A 21,158-nucleotide genomic window follows, 5' to 3' on the forward strand; every position below is an offset into this window, starting at 1 on the left:
GTCTAATGACTGGCTGAAAGATACCTGCTATTTAAGAAATGGAAAAGCTCACTTCCGCCCGGGAGCTCAGTGTGACCTGAAGACCAGCCGTCACCCCACTCTCCCGGCGCCCCGTGCTTGACCTGCAGTCCTGCGTCTCTGAAACCAATAGGCTCCAGGACCAGCTGAGGAGAGGTGGTTTCTGAAGGGGAAAACTGGGACACACACCACTAGGCCCCCCCATCCTAACTTTAGTAAGATGCTATCCTCAGAGCAATGCACTCATTTAAACAAATGGCATAGTTAAAACTATTGACTAAGCCCTAAACATTTCTTCTGAGAAATCGAGCCATAGCTTTTCCAATCTGCCTGTTCAATATGGGAACAGGTTTTAAAGAGAATGACATGATCAATCCTCTGCCCCAAAGAACGGCCCGTCATACCAACCATGATAAAGAGTACGCCTGTTTATTAAAAGGAAAAAAAAAAAGAAATGTACATTTTTGTTCTTCGTTTAAGAAATTTGATCAAGTTGCAAGGAAATGTCTGGGCATGGCTATGTACATCCTCAGGCAGGGCCGTCGGGCAGTGAAGATGGCTGGCCGTGTTGTCTGTGTCGTCAGGCCCCCTGGCACTGCTCATCAAAGCCACTGCCACTCGGCCTTCAGTCCCGTGGAGACGTCCCCAGCTCCATTCCTCCCAAAAGCCCCCCAGCCTTGTGCCTGTGGGGCAGGGACTGGCCTGCCCCTGGGGACTGCAGGACGCGGGGTGGGCTTTAGGGCCACCTGGCCCTCGCAGGCAGGCTCTGAGCTATGGTGACAGATTGGGGCTGGAGGCCAGTGTCATTGCTGCCCTGATTTCTTCTCTTTCTGGAAGCTGAAGCTTGTACGTCTGTTCAGTTTTCTTTGTTTTTGAGCAAAATAGTCAGCCCGGGCAGTGCTTGCTCGTGATTCCAGGATGTAGTTAACCTAGAAAGCAAGAGGACACAGCCCGGTCACTCGGCAGCCACTCTCTGCTCGCTCAGGGCAAAGCAGGGAAGGGCCCTGAGCCGGGCTGGGAGCCCCAGGGCCAGGTGCTCTCTTGTGCGTGGGGCCGAGTCATCACAGCAACCCGACAGGCGGGGACAGAGACTACTTTCTGGCGGGAGCACGGAGGCCCGGAGAGGACCCGGCCTTTCAGTCCTGTGGGGCGGAGGGAGGACTTCCTGATTCCACAACCCTCCTCAGCATGTGCTGCCCCCCAGAAGGCTGTGCGCCAGGCTTCCTGGTTCTGGTCCTCACCTGCTGTGCGAGCCTGGGCCTGCACACAACCCCTGAGCCCCCTGTCCCTCGTCTGAAAGACGAGAATGCTGCAGGGATGAAAACCAACTGAAGCCAGGCTGTTTTCAGCCTCCCCCTGGTAGGTACAGAGCTTCCAGCTACGGGGTTTCCTCTGCTGCCCACGAGCACCCTGCCAGCCGGGGCGCGTTCGATAGAAAGGAGTAAGGCTTGGGGAAGAGGGCCGAACTGACCAGGATCACCCAGAGGTCAGGGTCAAAGCCGGGAGAGGAGCTGTGGAAGTCCCGTGTGAAGAGTGCACAGTCGGGCCGCCCCCGGGCAGCAGCTGCACGCGGTCACTGTCTTAGCACCTGCCATGTCTGAGCCCGGCTCCAGGCTTGGTTCGAGAAACAGAGGGAAAAGTAGGACTTGGACCCTGCTCCGAGGAGTTCACTGCCTAGTGAGCATCCAACAGCACGACATGTGTGACACCAGAGATAGAAGAAGCAGGAAAGGAGGGGGTAATGATCAAGGATGTCCTGTGGGGCAGGGAGATCTTGCAGAGGAATAAGCGAGCTGGGTTTTGAGAGATAAATAGGAGCTCAGGATGTGGCAGGGGCAGGGGAGAACCAGCACGCATTCCAGCACGGCAGTGGAAGGCAGCATGGGCGGGCAGAGCCAGGGGAGGGCAGTGGTGCTGGGATCGGACCTGAGCCCCAGTGCAGAAGCTGAACCCTGGTCGGACGGCATGGCGGCAGCAGTGCTGCTGGAGTGCTTTTCAAGGACGAACTCATGTAACCCTCACAACAGCCTCGTGAGACAGATGCCACTATCATCCCATTGTACAGATGAGAAAATCAAGGCACAGAATGGTAATGTCTTTACTCAAGGCCACAGAGCTAGTAAGTGTCTGGGCCAGAATCCCCCTTGATTGGCAGACTTGCAGCTCCCCAGCCCCCTGGCCTCCCCAGAAGTGCTCCCACCTCCTTGCCCCCTCAGATACCGCTCCTCCCTCTGTCCCTGCCAGCCTCTGGCTGGGGCTTTTCGTAGCAAACACTTTTTCTCTTCGCTCTCAAATATCTGTAAGTTATGACCAGCAACCTGAATAGTTTTGGCTACAGAGACCCGCCAGCCCCTCTGCTGATTCTCCTTGGAGGGCCACGTGGCCCACGCCCTGAGTGGGAGCGGCCCCCGCTGCCTCTGAGAACGCAGCTGAGGTTGTGCGGGCGAGGCAGGCGGGATGGCGTGCCTCCCATGGGCTGAGGCTCCAACGCTGTGTCCCCTCAAACTTTCTGCTCTGATAGTCACCAGCAGCAAGCGTTACAGGCTGGCGTGTGAGTACAGAAGGCCTGACGTGCTTGGCCCACTGCCTCGCCGAGTTACCAGCTGAGAGCAATAAATCATGAGGACCGCGGGGCCGGGCTGACGATCTGGGACACTACAGACAATGTATGGAAATGAGAGGTTTTATCATTCTTAATAAGAGCAATCTCTGGATTATATTGTTTGCACACTCAGCCATCCTAGTGTTTTCAGTGTATTTTTGGCACATATAACTTGACGAAAGCATTTAAAAATGATCCTTAACTAGCCAACTATCTCCTAAATTTATTATCTTCAGTGCTTTGTGATAATCACATAGATAATTTTAATGGAAGATTAATGTAATAATCAAAAGATAAAAACGCCCTTTGGTCTGCCATTAGCTGGTTAATATGCTGTGGCTTAAAACTTGCACAATTTTATGCACTACAGAGTGTTTCACTTTCAATGCATTTTACAGCTTAAGGCATAAAAATATAGGGAGTTTTCATGGTCAATAAAGCCACAGCCTCCATCACTCGATCACAAGAAGAACCCAATTTGAAGAGACCAATGATTCCTCTGAGATTCATCTCGAAGCCTGCAGAATTAGGGACCACACATGGCTTAGCTCGATGGTGGCTCGGGGTGGAAGGGACTCCTCAGGGCTGGGGTTGGAGCTGAGGCTCTGCCTTTGCACATTCCACGGCCTTGGGCCTCTGTCTCCTCATCCACAGAATGGGGATAACAATGTCTACACTCTGCAGGGCAACAGTGAAGACTGAACAGTTACATAAGATGTCTTGTATGCAGTTGGTGTTCAATAAATGGGAGACATTAATATTTCTATATGGGGAAAAACATGACGGGATAAAATCACTCAATGGAGAGTTGCCTGTTCATAACTGTTTCTTGGACCTCGGCTTCTGGCCCTTATCTTCTTTAATTTCCATCTAAAGCTCTCGTTTTATGTCAAACTCCTGAATTCTAGAACGGCCACATGCATTATTTGAGTCTAAGACTGACTCCTGGAAGAGCCTCTGGTGGAAACATTTCTGCGAACTCTGGGACACAGGGCTGGGGCCTCAGTCACTTCGTATTGGTGCAAAGCTCAGACACTGTGGGGATGGCAGAGAAGGCTAAGTAAATTGCTATAAAAATCAGAGACAGAAAAAGTGAAATTTAATCTTCCATCAGGATCATGACCATTAGCTCTCTAAGTAAATCAGGCCTGGGCATGCTGTGACTCTCCTGGAGTCTCGAGCGTGATGCAATATTTCTACAAACATTTTCATATGAAAACAGACATTTCAGGGGAGGCGACAGGCCTCCGGGACTTAGCAGAAAAGCATCTGCTTCGAGGGAGCATTTGGTCCTGTAAAATGATTTCTCTCTACTTGCTCTCTCACAGCCTCATACTGAAGTCATAAACCTGTGTTTCTGTCATCAATCTGCTGTTGTGAAAATTATTTTGATGTCAAACACAGGATTATAATTTTACTAGAATCCTTCTCAAGTCTTGAATATTTTAATGCTGGCTATAAAAAAAAGGCCAGCCCCTGATGGGGTAATGGAATATTTCTTTACCTGGTCCCCGAACACTGAGCAAGTCCCTGTGCTGTCTGGTGACAATCTGGCAAGTAACTCTTAGCTCGCTGGTTTCAAGCACTGCAGGCAGGCCCTGTGTCCCTACCGCCTGGTCCCCCCAGCAGTTTTATCCTTTTCATTTTCATCTACTACATTTGAAAATCTTTTGTAGCCATGAGGACTTGGCCTCCAAATGTCTCTGCAAAATAATGTCATTTGGTTGAAACCTCTCCTTCAACTCCTCAAGGGTACACATATCCAGGGTGTTAGGAGCACACATTCTAGAAGCTGCCAAACCTGGGGTCAGGTCCAGTTCTGCCAGTCATGGTCCTAGCTAAGTTTCTTTGTTTCTGAGCTAGTTTTCATCTAGGAAATGGGAACAATTTTCCATTACTGCCTCGCAGAACCACGAAGGTTCTGTGGAAGAGGGTATGAAGTGCTCAGCTCAGGTCCTGTACTCTGCAATCCCTCAGTACAGCTTAGCTACTTTATTTATTTTAGAGAAAGCTGAAGAGAGAGCATGAGCAGGGGGAGGGGCAGACAGAGAGGGAGAAAGAGAATCCTAAGCAGACTCCCCACTGAGCAGGGAGCCCAATGTGGGGCTCAATCTCAGGACCCTGAGACCATGACCTGAGCTGGTCAAGAGTTGGACGCTTAACCAACTGGGCCGCCCAGGTGCCCCCAGCTTAGCTCCTTCCATTATTATTACTTGCTGGCTTTTACTCTCATGAGGAGAATGAACACTCATCTATGTGGGTTTACCCTACCTCATTTGAGCTGTGTTCTAGCAGCCTTTGCTGGGGTGGGGCAGTGCACCTGCTACGATCTCCACTTTACAGGCAGAGACACTGAGGCTCTGAGGTGATGTGACGAGCCAGAGTCACACGGCTACCGGTGGGGAAGGCCCCTTGGCCTGTAAATGCCACTCTGTCAAAGCAAGCAACTCGGCCGTTTCTACCTGTTCTGTGTGAGACTCCGCCTGAGGGAAGGGTTCTCGGTTTGGAAGAGCCTGAACACCACCAGTGCAGGGCAACTCCGAGTGTGGTGCACGGACCGGCAGCCTGGGCGGCACCCGGGAGCTTCTCAGGGACGCACCGTCCCGGGCTCCACCCCAGCCCCGCAAACCGGCAAGGCCCCAGGGGAGCTTTTCTCAGCCTGTCCCCACTTTGCAAGGTTCTGGGTGAGCCGGCCTTTCCGCCTGCTCTGCTCCAGCCACACAGGCCTGGGTACAGCCCCTGGCCTCTTGTGCTTGCCCTGCCCCTCCGTCCAAGATGCTTTTTCTCTCTCCTCACCTGGTAAAACCTGTGCTTTTTCATCCATCCTTCAGGGTTCAGCTCTCCCTGCACCTCGCCCCGCCTCCCCCTCTGTCAGTTTACCTTTTCCACATCCACGTGGCACCTCTGTGACTGTTTAACAATCTCCTTGTATTTTAACGTTTCATGTCTGTCTCCTCTGACAGAGGCAGAGCTTTCTGGCGGCAGGGTCTGGGTCTGTCCCTGCAACATCCCAGGGACTAGGCTGGCACAGAGAAGGTGCTCAGTGAGCACTGCTGAGATATGGTAACATACCACTGTAGCATAAAGATGAACACGTGTAGAACAGGTTGCTAAAATGATCCTGAATCCATTAAGTGTCTTTACCCAATAACAACAATTTCCTCTGAGTCCATTCCAGGGGCCTCGAGGAGCTCCCGACAATGAATGGGAGGAAGCTGAAGGGGGTCCTGGTTTGGCTGAATCAGGAGAAGGGCAGCTGACCTGTGGTGTGGCCCTGGGTATGGGTGCTCCCCACCTGGGTGACCAGAAGGCAGCTCCTGCTCTGCAAACCGGGCCCAGGAGCCTTGTCCAGTGCCGGGAGGAGGCGGCTGCTGCCAGCCCGAGACTCTGGGGCCTGGCCCGAGGAGGAGCACTCACCTTGAGCACGATTTCGTTGACAGTAGCAGCGTCAGATTCAAAGTAGAGGTGTTTATAGTCGTGATTGCTTAGATATGTGAGTTTAAATATTGCGTGACCTGGAGAGAGACAGAGAAAAGGCAGTGTTGAGGGGGTTCTGGTGAGTTCCCCTTGGGGAGGCCCCCACATGTTCTCCCCTTGGCATTCCAGTTCAAGTGAGAGCAAGTGGAGGCGGTGAGGCCGACTGTTCCCGGCGGCAGTTCATTTTTCTCATCACAGGCCAGGGAGAAAAAGGACAGTGGGGGAAAAAAAATCAAATGGCTAGTTAGCTCCCATTCCACTGAGTGTGTTCAGGGCAACGCCACATTAGGAAGGCTTTACCGAACGACTTCTATACAACGAGTACATGGAAAAGGTGGTATTTTTAAGGTAGAAGGCCATTAACTCCATATTATTACTCTAAAAATAAAATAACTGTGCTTAAAGGCAAATAAATGAGCAACAGGAAGGACAAAGGCTGCTGGTAATGCTATCACGGGGCTTCTCCATGGTCCTGGTGACTGCGGGCTAGTGGAGTCCTGGTCTTGTGACCCTGCCTGGAAGCTGCTCCTGGGCCTCCCGTCATTTCTACCCTAGAAGGATGGCACCTCACACGGCTGTCCGACCTCAGGGGGTCAGATCTCTGAACACACACATCTCTCCCAGAACCAAATTATTTCAGGCCCCTTTCCCACCACCTTCAGAGTAACCTTGTCATTTCTGGGACCGCTTCTGGCCCAGCCCCTCTCACTTCATCTCACTCCCATGCGCAGACCGGCCCATGGTACTGCACACCCCCACCAGCCTCGGCCTGACACGTCCTCTCTCATTGACCTGTCTGGAAAAGGGCTGCCGATCTTGGGTGCCTCAGCTCACCTGCTACCTCCTTGGGCAAGTCTTCATAGCTATGCTTCTAGGCGCCCTTCTCAGGAGGCCTCCCACACCATATGTGGCCTGTCAAAGAAACCTGCTTACTATGTCACAACACCTGCAGACAGGTGCCACGTGTAGGTCCTTTGGGCCAGACATGCCAATCAGATTCCCTCTTCTAAACAGATATGGATGCCAGCCTGTCTCAGTCCCAAGTGAAGCCCTCCCTGACCCACCAGTACGTGCTGCCCTCGAGTTATGGGACACCCTGTGGCCCTCCAAGAAAGTCTTCTTTCTCCTTAAGCTATTTTGAAGTTGGTTTCCATTACCGGCAACCAAATGAGCAATGCTTCCGAGAGACATGTAGTCAGTGCTCAGCAAAGTTCCCAGACTCGGGAGCAGCTGCTGACACCCTCCCGCAGACAGCCTCAGAAACAACCTTCCCGAGTCTGCTCTGCAGACCTCAGGGCTGGTGAGATTAAGCATATCCTTTCTAATAGGCCTTCTCATCTGTTTTCCTTTTAATTGAAGTCGCACTGGTCATAGTTATTAATTAATAATATATCACCCATATTACTGTAAGTTCACCTCTTTCCCGGAGAAATCTTCTTGGGGACTTTATTTACAGTAGCTAATTCCTCAGATCTCCAAAAATAAACTGATATATGTTGTACATTTGTGGCCAGAAAAGTTGAGCTGCTGGTATTTTATCCTGGAAACATCATTATGATATACTAATTGTTACTATAAATTCTATATTGAAAAAATTAGCTAATAATTTCTGAAAAACCTCACTTTCAGTCACTTGACAAATTTAGCCGGATTCTAAATCGTGGTACTAAAATGTTAGAATTCTTAGCCAGAAGCTAATCATCCTGTTAATATGTAAATTACTTGCTTCTGATAAGAAAGTGAATCTCACATACACAGATCCTTATGTGCGTGTGTGTTCCTTTATTTTCACAGGACCCATTTCGGAAGAGTAGAGTCTTGTTGGTGATATCACTGTGTGGAAGAACAAAGCGGTTATCTGTTGGCCATGCTGTGACCAAGCAGAGACATCCATGAAGGTCACAGGGCAGTGAAGGACAAACAGAGACCTGCCCTCCAGGAGGCCTTACTGCTGACACCTGCCCATGGCAGACACAGACACCAGATCCCGGGGCTAAAAAGGACCAGAAGGTCTCAGCGAGCCCCGTAGACCTGAAGCTTCAGGGTTCACTGACCACTCTGATAAGGGATCTCATGGACTGTCTAGGCCACCTGCTCCCACTCGTCACTGACAAAACCAAACCAAACCTCAAGATGTTAGACCATGTTTTGCCCAAACAACTGAGATGCTACTAAAAATCTTTTCTGCACTCTTTAGGTCGAGCCAAACCTATACGTAGCATATGTGATATGCAGTCTGCACTGGCCTGGGGAGCCTCTGGAAACCCTGACACCTGTCCTCTTGGGATCACACTGCCTGTGGAATATACCGACCGCGGGCTTATAGAGGGGAGGTCTGCAGCTCATCTGCACCAGAGTCACATGAAAAACAAAAAGAAAACATCCCAAGTCAAGTCTCCTGAAAGGCTGCCAGGTGAGCACAAGCATACTAACATCTGCATTTTGCTGCGTGTGTTCCTTGCCTGTCCCTGGTGCTCATTCCAGAGCCCCAAGGAAGAGTGAAAGGATGATGAAGAGTCCACCACTTACCATCTCTCTGAAGCCTCTGATTTGTCTTTTCCAGGGAAAGCATTTGCGTCACAGAGAGACGAGAACACTGAGAATGTTATCTGGAGGACCTGTATTTTAATTTCAGCGAAGCAGCCCTTTTGTGATTATTACAGAGCCACAGATGTCAGTAACTGGGATAAGGTGTGGTGAGACAGTGACAGCATATAGCCCTTTCATACACTGTGGCAGAAGTTTCGAGGGATAGCTCTGGTGAAATCAGCGGGCATGGTTTCACCCATACCAGAGCCATGGGACATGGGGCCGACTCAAACCAACGGAGAGTTTTTGCTATGAGGACTCTGCACTCACTCCAGGGATCCCTTCTGCTTGGTGGCCAGAAGGGCAGTTTTACTCTGTTCAGGCCCTGCCAGAAGCACAGGCTTAGGCAAGGGCCAGAGGAATGAACAGAGTCAAGAACAGTGAGAGCCAAGAGGGTGCTAAGAGCAGGTCGCTGCCGTGGAGACCACGGGGGCGGGGGTGGTCCAGGCAGGGAAGGGTCAGCAGAGTTTCTTGGAGGAGGTGATACTGGAGCAGTCTTAAAGGAGGATGGGGAGTGAGCCGGGTAAGGGTAGGGGTGGAGAAGGATGCAGCAGGGTCAGGACAAATGTCCAGGGGCAGGAAACAGCAGGTGTCTGGGGAGATCCCAGCAAGTCACATGCAGTCGGCAGGCAGGGGGCAGGGCACAAAGAACTGGGAATGCCAGCATCACCAGCTGAGGGAGCCCCTTGTGGGTTGTAAAGCTGAGCAGTAAAGTAAATGGTCAAACTGTGCTTTTGGGGGTTCTCCCTGCTTCCCCAGGGCCAGGAGGCAGGGAAACCAGCTGCCACAGTCACCCAGGTAGGAGTGTATGAGGTTTTGAGCTGGGCAGATGCAAAAAGGAGGCTGAGAAAGGGACTGACTTGAGAACTGTAGAGAAGATAACATTGGCCAGACTTGGGGATTGTTTTACGACAGAGTAACAGTTAATAAGCAGGATTCACACCTGCGTAATTTCACCCAGTCCAAAACCTATATAACAAGTTAGCTGACCTCTCGCTGGAAATGAATCTACCAATAAACGTGAGTCACACATGCTACGTGGTAAATTTCCCCCAGAGGTGGAAGCAGGGAAGAAGGAATCACTGGCATTTCAATACCGACTGAACAGGCTAAAAACAGAATAAGAAATTCTGTTACCAAACACTTTATCAGCCTTAGGCACCTCCAGGCTCACCTTACGTTAGGGAGGAAAAGGGGGCAAATGACCTCCCCAGCTGCAACCTACCAGGGCATCTGTCCTGGGATGTTAAGAGGGAATCTGAGCTGTGCAGGTTGTCCCTGAAAATTCAAAGAACATCGGTTTTCATGGGGAGGGGGATGCCATAGGGGCAAAGTGTCTTTGTAAAAATGTCAGTTGAGAAAAAAGTATGTATCGGTATGATTGAAAAGAAAATGCAAAATCTAATATTTCAATTAGTCCGAATTACTTTGCTTGTATTATTAAATTCTATTTGGAAACCAAGGCATGACAAGGGCCTGGGAAGCAGAGGGGAAAAGTGTAAGCTGTGGACTTAGGCTGAGGATGAAATTTCAGCTCCGCTATGTTCTCGCAGTGGGACCTGAACAAGGCACTGTCGCCACAGGTGCCCAGGTTTGCCCTTGGGTGTCTCACGAGGCACCCAGATATAGCGGGGCGCAATGGGTGGTGGCAATCATTCTTACAACCGTGATGGAACAGATATTTGAACAGAAAATCCTCATGATTTTGAAGACCTGAGCCGCCTTCGAGCATATTTGCTTTTAGCGTTGCAGGAATAAAATGCAATATAACGGGGCATAGAATGGGCATCTAAGCACTGGTCACGTGCTCAGGGCAGACACGATAACTATACATTTGCTTCTGAATACGAAATGGAAATCTGGATATGTAAAAATGGATTTACATTACGTATTTTTTTCCAAAATAAAACAGGGAAGATGGAATGTAACACCGAACAGAAACTACTCAGCAGCACAAATGTCAGAAGTGGAGACGCTGGAACTCATGCCCTAATTTCCATCCTGTGTTACGGATTTTAACTTAAATAAGAAGCTATGCCGAAACAACAGCATTTGGGGGAAATGACCACAGATCATTCTGAAAAAGCTGCTGATGTCACACGACGGGCCAGCGTAAGCAAAGAGGGGTGGAAGCTTCCATCCGCCTGCTAGAAGTGCTCCCAAATTTCCTCCGCACCTGGACCGGAGATTACGATTTGAAGGAGCACAGCCGGTGGTAGGCAATGACTGGTCGAGCTGCGCTTTTCAAATGGACCTGCGTCTGCCTTTGTCTAAAATGCCCCACGGAAACCAAAAATAAGTTTCCTTTTTTCCTTTTCAACTAAAAAACCCCCCACTTTTAAAAAAAGTTACTAAAAACTTAGAAGTAGAGAACACTCTACCCCCAGAATACCAGTACCTGGCACAATGATTTCCAGGATCTCTTTTCTATTCATTCCCACACGTCTGTTTTCACATAGCTGTAATCTGATCACACACCAAAATTTGGGTTTTTTTTTTTTTAAGTTAACATTTTACCATAGCCCTTTCCATATTGCTACATAGTCTCTACAACCATGTTTTTCAAGGTGCGTTCTTTTGCAACAAGTAACAAGTGGATGAGTGCCAAGGTTCATGCTCTCATGGGCATTTAGGATATTTATAAAATCGCCAGTATTATCAATAAAGCTATGAAAAACATCTTTGAGGATTTGGATTACTTCTCAATTCCTTTATATCAGGCATGGATGCCTTTAAAACTTTTTTTTAAGAAGAGAACTCTAATTTTATTGAGAAGGATACACTTCTTTTTTTATATTGTGGTAAAGTTTACCATTCAGGCATTAAGTTTAAGTGTAAACTTAAATTGTATAAAGTGCGTTTACAATGTTCTACAACCACCATCACCATCCGTTTCCAAAAGTTTTTCATCACCCAATGACACTCTACTTACTAAATAGCAGTGTTCCTTTCTCCCTTCTCCCGGCTGCTGGTAACCTCTATTTTACTTTCCATATCTATGAGTTCGCCTATTCTAGGTGACAAATACCAGTGGTATTTGTCCATTTGTGTCTGGCTTATTTCATTTAGCATGGTTTTCAACGTCCATCCATGTTGTGTACCACATATCAGAATTTCGTTCAAGGCTGAATAATATTTCATTTTATGTATCTACCACATTTTGTTGATCCATTCACCCAGAGGTGGACGGACATTTGAGTTGTTTCTACCTTTTGGCTCTTGGAAACAGTGGTACCATGAACACTGGTGTGTAAGTACTATTTGAGCCTCTGCTTTTCGTTCTTCTGGGCATATACCCAGAAGTGGAACTGACCGACCATATGGTAATTTTATGAGCCAAACTGTTTTGTGCACTGGCCGCATTGTTTCACATTCCCACCAGGATTCCACAAGGGTTCTAAATTCTCCACATCATCATCACATTTATTCTTTTCTTTAATAACAGCCATCCTAATGGGTATGAAGCAGTATATTGGTGTGGTTTTGATTTCCCAGATGACTAATGATGTTGAACATCTTTTCATGTGCTTACTGGCCATTTGTACATCTTCTTTGGAGAAATGTCTATTCGAGTTCTTAGACCACTTTTGAATTGGGTTGTTTTTGAGGAAGCTGTGTTTTAAGGCATTTATAATTTGTATTGTCCAAGAATGTAAGTGGCAGAAACAGGATTCAAACTCTATTCAACCCCTTGCTGTCTTTAGAATTCCAAAAGGCCTCCTTGCAAATCAGTGCATCTCAGCCAAAAGTCACTCTGCCTGCCACTGTGGACTCAAACAAAGAAGGAAAACAAACATTTATAAATTCTAACAGCTGCTATGGATGGATACATTTTAAAACTGGTTTCCAGCGTCTGATCTCTTCTGGTTCCTCTGGCCTGGAAGTGGAAAGCTGTTATTGGAATTCTTGGGGAAACAAATGGGAACACAGAGCCGTACTTTTCTGTAGACCCTAGAGGAAAGGATGGGCTGGAACTCTCTGGTTTCCAGGCTGAAAACCCCATCTGGATCCAGCCTCCACTCTAAGCAGCAGTTCCGCGCTGCCTGCAGGAGCTTCAGGTCAATGTAATTCAACTGGCAAAGGCTGGCATCGGTTCCCCAGCACTCCTACAGTGGCAGAGGCCTGGGGAACTGTAATGACCTCTTTGACCTTTAGAGCAGGGGCCGAGTCTGACCTACTTACGTTCTGCCTGCATCTTTCACACCTTCTCCTCTCTCTTTGGCTCCTTCCAATAAACATAATTAAAGCTCTCTGATTATAAAAACTCCCATGGCAATGTGATTCCCCTCCTTCCTCTAATTTATTGAAAACATTCTTGCTAAGGTCACTGCGACCTTTATGTTGAGAGACCCAGTAGCTACTTCTCAGCTTTTAGTTTGCTTGGCTTCTCAGCTGTATTTGATACTTCTCCCTGAGCTCCTCTCTTCCCTGGATTTCCACTGAACCACAGTTACCTGATCCTTCAGTAGACTTCTCCAGCCAATCTGCTTCTCATATGTCTTTTGTGATCCTGTCCTTCATCTGTCCCTTAAAAGATAGTCTTCCCAGTGTCCTGTGCTTGACCATTGTTCCTTCTAACTCTGCATTTCTTCTCTTCCAGGTTTGCCCCTTAGGTTTTAATTACTACTCACGTTGATGATCCTGAAGCAGAAATCGGGCCTGGACCTCTCTCCAGAGTTTCAGAGCCAGCTACTGAGCACCGCTGACATCTTCACCTGCTAACAGTGCAGCATGTCTGGAATCGATGTCAACATTTCCCTTTAAATCAAAAGCTGTTCCAGGCATCCAGTCTCCTAAATAGTTCTCACATATTCATCTTCTGCTCCCTTCCATCCTGTGGCCACAGCCCTCTCCCAGGTCCTGACCATCTACTGTCTCCTCTCTGGTTTTCCTACTTTTGATCATGACTTCTTCAGATCCAAATACCTACCCACAGGAGTCATCCTTTTGCAACACATATCTGGTCACGTCACTCCCCTAAAACCCTGTGTGGCTTCTTTTCCTGTTGTCCTCACAATAAAGTCCAAATTTCTTAAGATGATTTTCAAGACCCTCGATCAGCAGTTCTCAAACTTTGGTACCAGAATCGCTTTACATCACAAACATTACTGAGTAGCCCAAAAAGCTTTTGTTTGTGTGAATTATATCAATATTTATTGCATTAGAAATTAAAACTGAGAAATTTAAAAAATATTTAATTCATTAAAAATAACCATAAACCCATTACAAGTTAATATAAACAATGTATTTTTTTAAATGGAAAAACCCTGGTATTTCCCCAAACAAAAAGTTTAATGAGTGGAATTATTTTACATTTTTGAAATCTCCTTAATATTAACAGAAAACATCTGGATTATCCTATCTGCTTCTGCATTTGGTCTGTTGATCATGATACACTATTTTGGCTGAAACATATGAAAGAAAGCCCTCCTCACATTGATATGTTTTTGGAAAAGGGAGGCATATTTTAATATTTGTCTTTGCAAATATTCCTTTTTCTTTGACATTATGTCAAGCTTGATACATGGTAGTTTCCTAAAGAGTAGTTGCAATATGGAATCTAAAACCACATTAATAAACTCGCTGTATTCTATTACATTAAAATCCATTGGTCTGTCTGGCACTTTTTTTTGGTTTGTTTTTGTTTTGTCTTGTTTTTGCTCTGGCACTTTGAACGAATCTTTTACTCTTGAAGGATTTTGTAACATCATGCAGTTGTCTGGAAAATGTTGGTTCACAGAGTTATGCAAGTCTTCCAAATGTGGACACATTTCATTATGCAGGAAGTATCACAAAAGAAATCCCATTTATTAATATGACTACTGACCTCATCAGAAAAGTCTTTAAGCTATGAGAAATCAAGCCCAGCGACAGATACAAGTTTTCCAAAATTCTGTCACCTGAAATCTTGAATTTCATCATTGGCATCACATATTATCACTTGTTTTCCTTGAAGTGAAGGGCTTCCCTCCTTCATTTTCAGGAAAATGTCTGCTAAATACTCAAATTGAAAAAACCATGGTTTCTTAGCTTTTTTCAAGTAAAAGTGGTGTTCCATGAAATAAATGGATAAATGGCTAGTTCAGCTTGCAACTCAAATAACCATATGAGTGCTTTTCCTTGAGATAAGTATCCTACTCCCATATGCAGCAGAAATGCTTATGTGTACTTCAGGAAATGAATTAAGAACAATGGTCTGGGGTGCCTGGGTGGCTCAGTTGTTAGGCATCTGCCTTCGGCTCAGGTCACGATCCTAGGGTCCTAGGATCGAGCCCCGCATCGGACTCCCTGCTCTGCTGGGAGTCTGCTTCTTCCTCTCCCACTCCCTCGCCTGTGCTCCCTCTCTTGCTAGCTCTCTGTCAAATAAATAAATAAAATCTTAAAAAAACAAAAACAAAAATAATGGTTTATGGAGTCTTTTGGTTCTCCGATTGATGTGCAAATTGTTCTAACAAAATCATATGGCAATTCAGTAACCAAGTACTGGTTGAGTTTTACCCTTAGCTTTTAGAGGGAGAGAGACAAGAAACAAGTTTTGTATATGGACATTCTTCCAGTTTGTGACAAAAAGTTTGGATTTCCAAGTACCCTTGGGAGGCTAAATTACAACACATGAAACCCTATCTATCCAGAATCCTCAGAGCAGACAGCTAGTGTGAGCTTTGTGGAAAAAAAAACCCTTTTTCAATTTTAAGCATTAAAATTTTGTATTACAAAATTTCCTCCTGAATTAGAGTATAAGGAAAATAAAATTACTGTGTTATGTTCATCTTTATAGGTACGGAATATGACAATTTCCTCAGGGTTGCAAAAGGCTCTATGTCCTGCCACAAAATAGTTACACGCTGCCATACTACTCTTACTAAGTTCTCGGATTGCTTTTTAATAGTTTTTTGTTTCAGGGTTTTTTGGTTTTTTTTGAGAGAGAGAGCATGAGAGGGGGAAAGGTCAGAGGGAGAAGCAGGATCCCCGCTGAGCCGGGAGCTGGATGCGGGACTTGATCCTGGGACTCCAGGATCATGACCTGAGCCGAAGGGAGTCGCTTAACCAACTGACCCACCCAGGTGCCCCTGTTTTGTTTCAGTTTTGGTCAAATCTTGTAAGTTTTCACTTCTCATTGTCTTTATTGTCATTCTTTCTCTCCCTCTTCTAATTTTCCACATTTAATATCCCTTAGGATGAAAAACCAGGTAATCAAGCATGGTTGAAATTTGTTAAAAAAGAAGACTTTAGGGGCGCCTGGGTAGCGCAGTCGTTAAGCGTCTGCCTTCGGCTCAGGGCGTGATCCTGGCGTTCTGGGATCGAGCCTCACATCAGGCTCCTCCGCTGGGAGCCTGCTTCTTCCTCTCCCACTCCCCCTGCTTGTGTTCCCTCTCTCGCTGGCTGTCTCTCTCTGTCAAATAAATAAAATCTTTAAAAAAAAAAAGAAGAAGAAGACTTTATAGAGTCTGAGTTGGGGCCAGGGATACTCTTCCATCAAAGCAGCACAGAAGTTTAAGTGCCTTGGCTTCACGTCAGTGGCAGAGAGAATATAAACCTCCTACCACTTATACAGTTGACCATTGAACAACATGGGTTTGAACTGTGAGCGTTTACTCATTCTTAGAGTTTTTTCAGTAGGCATATAAACTTATGGTATCAACAAACACAGTAGAGTATTATAAATGTATTTTCGCAAGTAATTCTTATGATTTTATCATTTTCTTTTCTCTAGCTTACTTTGTTGTAGAATACAGTAATACATATGACACACAAAACGTGTTGATCCACTGTTTATGTTATCAGTAAGGCTTCTGGTCAACTATAGGCTACTAGTTAAGTTTTGGGCGAGTCAAAAGCTATACATAGATTTTTGACTACATGGGGGTCAGTGCCCCTAAAGCCCCACATTGTTCAACTTTGGACAAGTTATGTAACTTCTTTGAGTCCCAGTATCCTCAATACTTTAAAATAGGAATAACCTTGGCCGCATAGCCTTGTTGCTAGGATAAAATCAACAATTCTAGAATTCTGTAATAAATGCATATAAAACCTCACCAGAGCTGTTGTAAAAATTAAATGGTGCATATAAACATGTGGCACACTGACTGGTACGTGGTAGGTTTCCTTTGTCTCTTCACTTCCACTCTCTAAGACAAGCAAACCTTTCCTGAAAGGACCAGACAGTAAATATATTAGGCTTTGCAGGCCAAGAGCAAAATTAAGGACATTTCATAGATATTTATGAGAGCAAAAAATGCCCAAATTTCTTTTTGCCAAAATTTGAAATATAACAGTTAAATGCATTTTTTGGCGGGTGTAATATAGGTCTATTAAAGAGAAGGACAGAATTTTTTCGAGGTGGTATATAACTTTGCTTAAATGGAATTCAAGGTTAGTGTTCCCTATCATCAAATCAATCGCAAATGTTCACCTGTAAAAACCATTCTTATAAGGCTCACAGGCGGTAGGCTAGATTTACCTCTGGGCCACAGTTTGCCAATCCCCACTCAGAGGCCTCTCTTATTTCCTTTTTCTTGGTTCATTCTCTGCAGTTGCTAATAATGACATTTTGAGTGCTCCTTGGTAGATCTGGGTTTCTATCTGGGATTTCCCCCCCTCCAGCCTTTAGCCTTTCTTATAGTGAAGGTTTAATGGCAACACATTCTTTCATCTTTTGAGTGTCTGAAAATGTCTTTATTTCACCTTCATTTCTGAAGGATATTTTCATGGAATATAGAATTCTAGATTGACAGATTTTCTTTTAGCACTTTAAGAGATGTCGCTCCATTGTCTTCTGGATCGCATTATTTCTGATGAGAAGTCAGCAATCATTCTTATCTTGGTTTCCCTGGCTGTTCTTCTTCTTCTTCTTTTTTAAAGATTTTATTTTTTTGACAGAGAGTGCAAGAGAGAATGAGTGGGGGGAGGGGCAGAGGGAGAAGCAGACTCCCTGCGAAGCCAGGAGCCTGATATGGGGCTCGATCCCAGGACCCTGAGATCATAACTTGAGCTGAAGGCAGATGCTTAACTGATTGAGCCACGCAGGTGCCCCCACTTTCCCTTTTTAAAGATTTATTTATTTATTTGAGAGAGACAAAGAGAGACAGTGAGCACAAACAGGGGGAGGGGCAGTGGGAGAGAGAGAATCTCAAGCAGATGCCTCAAGGAGCTTGGAGCCAGATGCAGGGCTCAATCCCACAACCTCGAGATCATGACCTGAACAGAAATTAAGGTCAGACGCTAAAGCAACTGAGCCACCAGGTGCCCCTCTCTGGCTGTTCTTAAGATTTTCTCTTTATCACTGGTTTTTAGCAATTTCATTATGATGTGCCTTGATGTGGTTTTCTTAGTATTTATCCTGTTTGGCCTTCACTGGTCTTCCAAAATTGGTGGATTGGTATTTTAAATCAAATCTGGAAGAGTTTTCTCCTCCATCCCTGAGACTTAAGTTACCTGTATGTTAGAACACTTGATATTATTCCACAGTCTGTTCTTCTCATCAATTTTTTGTCTCTGTGCTTCAGTCTGAATAGTTTTATTATTCTATCTTAAAGTTTACTGATTGTGATAGGCAGATTCTGAAGTGGCCCCAATGACCCCATCTCCTGCTTTTCATATCCTGTGTCATCTCCTTGTCTTGTGTGTGGGCTAGACCTAGTGACTTACTTTTTTTTTTTTTTTTTAAGATTTTATTTATTTGAGAGAGAGAGAGCGAGTGAGCTTGAGCAGGCAGGGAGGGGCAGAGGGTGTGGGAGAAGCAGACTCCTCACTGAGCAGGGAGCCTGACATGGGGCTTGATCCCAGGACCCTGGGATCATGACCTGAGCTAAAGGCAGATGCTTAACCAACTGAGCCACCCAGGTGCCCCTAGTGACTTACTTCTGATGAATAAAATTCAGCAAAAGTGTATTTCTAAGCCACTTCTAAGGTTAGGTTACAAATGACCGTGGCTTGTTCCTTGCTAGTACTTTTTTATTCTTGGTTATTTTGTTGAAGCCAGCTGCCATATCGTGAGCTCACCTATGGAGAGGACTATGTGGCAAGGAACTGAAGGTGTTCACAGAGAACTGAACTCTGCCGTCAACTACTCGGGGAGCTTAGAAGCAGATCCTACCCCAACTGAACCTTTGAGAAGACTGAGCCCTGACTGCAACCTCGGGAGAGATCCTCAGCACCCAGCTAAGTTGTGCTGGATTCCTGACCACAACACTGGGAGGTAATACATGCTATTGTTTTAAGCCACCAAGTTTTGGGGCAATTTGTTATATGGTAATAGGTATCTAACACACTGACCTTTTAAAGTGATTTCCTAATCTGGTCGCATCAGTGTTGATTCAGGTATTGTATTTCTCAGCTCTAGAGTTTTCCTTTGGTTCTTTTTTTAGTAGTTTCCATTTCTCTTCTTTTTGAGTTCTTGTTTTCCTTTAACTCTTTAAACACATTTATAATAGCTATTTTAAAAGTACTTACCTGCTAATTCTGTGATCCCTACCATTTCTGGCTATTTCTTTTGATTGAATTTTCCCCTAGTTACAGGACACATTTTCCTGCTTCTTTGCATATCTGGTAATTTCTTACTGAATGCTGGACACTATAAACATTACATTGTGGGTTGTTTGTATTCTGTCATCATCCTTCAGAGAATATTGGGCTTTATTCCAACAGCCAGTTAATTTACTTGTGGATCATTTTGATCTTTTTAGAACTCTTTTTTTTTTTTTTTTAAGATTTTTTTACGTATTCATTTGAGAGAGAGAGAACGAGTGAGAGCACGAGCAGTGGGGAGGGTCAGAGGAAGAGGGAAAAGCAGACTTTCTGCTGAGCAGGGTGCTGGACACGGGGCTCGATCCCAAGACCCTGGGATCATGACCTGAGCTGACGGCAGACGCCTAACTGACTGAGCCCCCCAGGCACCACTTTTTAGGACTCCTTTTAAAGCTCTATTGGGAAATCACTATATTGTACACCTGAAACTAATGTAACACTGTATGTTAACCAACTGGAATTAAAATAAAAACTTAAAAAAAAAGCTTTATTAGGCAAGGATTGGAACAGTTATTAATCTAGGGCTAGTTTAACCTTACTCCTAAGATATGGCCTTTGTGGAGTCACTGCTACATGCCCTGGAAGCTCCCTTCTGGTTGGCCAGAACTCCAGAGTATAGCGCCCTAGTACCTGTGCTTTGACCAGACTTGTGAGGTCCCACTGTAGGCATGCACAGCTTAGTATACAACGGAAGATTTGAGAGCTTCTTTCTGGAGCTTTTTCTCAGTGTGGCTCCCTCCTCTCACAATTTATTGTAAATTTCAGCCTCCTCCAACTCTGATTTCTGTTTCTGAGCTTGGTGAGCCTGCTATACTCTCCTTGGGAAACCCTGAAGAAAGCTGAAGTGATAGTAAGTCTCACCTCATTTGTTTCCCTTCTCTCAGGGCTCACAGTCCTGTACTGACTGTTTTCCAGTGTCTGAGAACAGTTTCTTACATTTTGTACAGTTTTCCAGTCATTTATGATCGAAGGGCTAATCTGGTAGCAGTTAGCCTGTCCTGGAAGTTGCCTATGGGAATCTTGTAAGCAATACACACTTTGATTTTAATGAAAGGATGGCTTACTTTTTCCATGTCTGTGAGAAGAACTTAAAATCTAAGCACCCCATTTATTTATTATGAAAACACAATTTGGAGCTTGGCAGGAGGCAAGGGAAACAGATTTTTCCTATCATTTATCCAGCTGAGAAATCTTTCACACAGTTTTTCAGTAGGGAACAGTCTTACCCTCTTCTCCATTAGGATCTCTTCTGATGTTAAAATCAGGAAAGAAAAATTTTGAAGAAATGGTAATCAAAATATGGGAAAATATAAATGTATACAAATTTTCCATTATACCTGTTTTGTTATTACAGGTCTATAATGCCCAAGTCAACAATTAAGCGAAAGCTTAGTAGCAAAAAAAAAAAAAAAAAAAAAAAAAGGGCTTTTTCCAGGAGGAAAAAAAGCTGATACCTCAAAATGTTTTCTACTCTAACAAATATCAACATTCTAATTGACACAAACATATTCTTTGTTCATTCATAAGTTCTAGGGAAAAACGAAGAAGGTTTACAGAGAAGATAATGAAAACCCACTGAGAATCTCGGCACCAGACAATTTTCCTCAGAAACATAGATATTTTTACATGTTATGTAGTTAGCAAACATGCCCCCCAACACCTCCTATGAGCAACTATAGTATGTGATAATGAATATGGGAGATGTGTTGTTCTTATCATCTGTCTGGGGCTCAGAGGAGAATCTCCTGCCTCCTAAATTCATAGAGAGTTGACCTTCCTGAGACCACACTCTGTACCGAAGCACCTCTTTTCCATGAACTACAGAGACAAGCACACTGGTCCCATCTATCATATGCTGAGGGCAAACAGCAACAGTAGGTTAAGAACAAGATGTTGGGTTTGCCTTTTCACTACAACCTTGAGAAGTTCTCCATTGTACCTCCAT

General features: G+C 45.4%; 1 protein-coding gene across 12 annotated transcripts in view; it reads right to left on the reverse strand.

The window, feature by feature from the left end:
- Positions 1-428: 428 nt before the first annotated feature.
- Positions 429-21,158, reverse strand: part of MAPKAP1 (MAPK associated protein 1) — a 240,187-nt gene continuing 219,457 nt past the window's right edge. For all 12 annotated transcript variants that reach the window (XM_034664521.1, XM_034664520.1, XM_019796487.2 and 9 more), the window contains 2 exons: positions 6,038-6,135; positions 429-947 (listed from right to left, as the gene is read on the reverse strand). In XM_034664521.1, coding sequence (XP_034520412.1) covers positions 822-947; positions 6,038-6,135 — 224 coding nt within the window. In that variant the 3' untranslated portion in view covers positions 429-821. The remainder of the gene's footprint in view (positions 948-6,037; positions 6,136-21,158) is intronic.

Source organism: Ailuropoda melanoleuca, chromosome 7, assembly GCF_002007445.2.
Source record: "Ailuropoda melanoleuca isolate Jingjing chromosome 7, ASM200744v2, whole genome shotgun sequence".
In the NCBI taxonomy this organism is placed as follows: domain Eukaryota; kingdom Metazoa; phylum Chordata; class Mammalia; order Carnivora; family Ursidae; genus Ailuropoda; species Ailuropoda melanoleuca.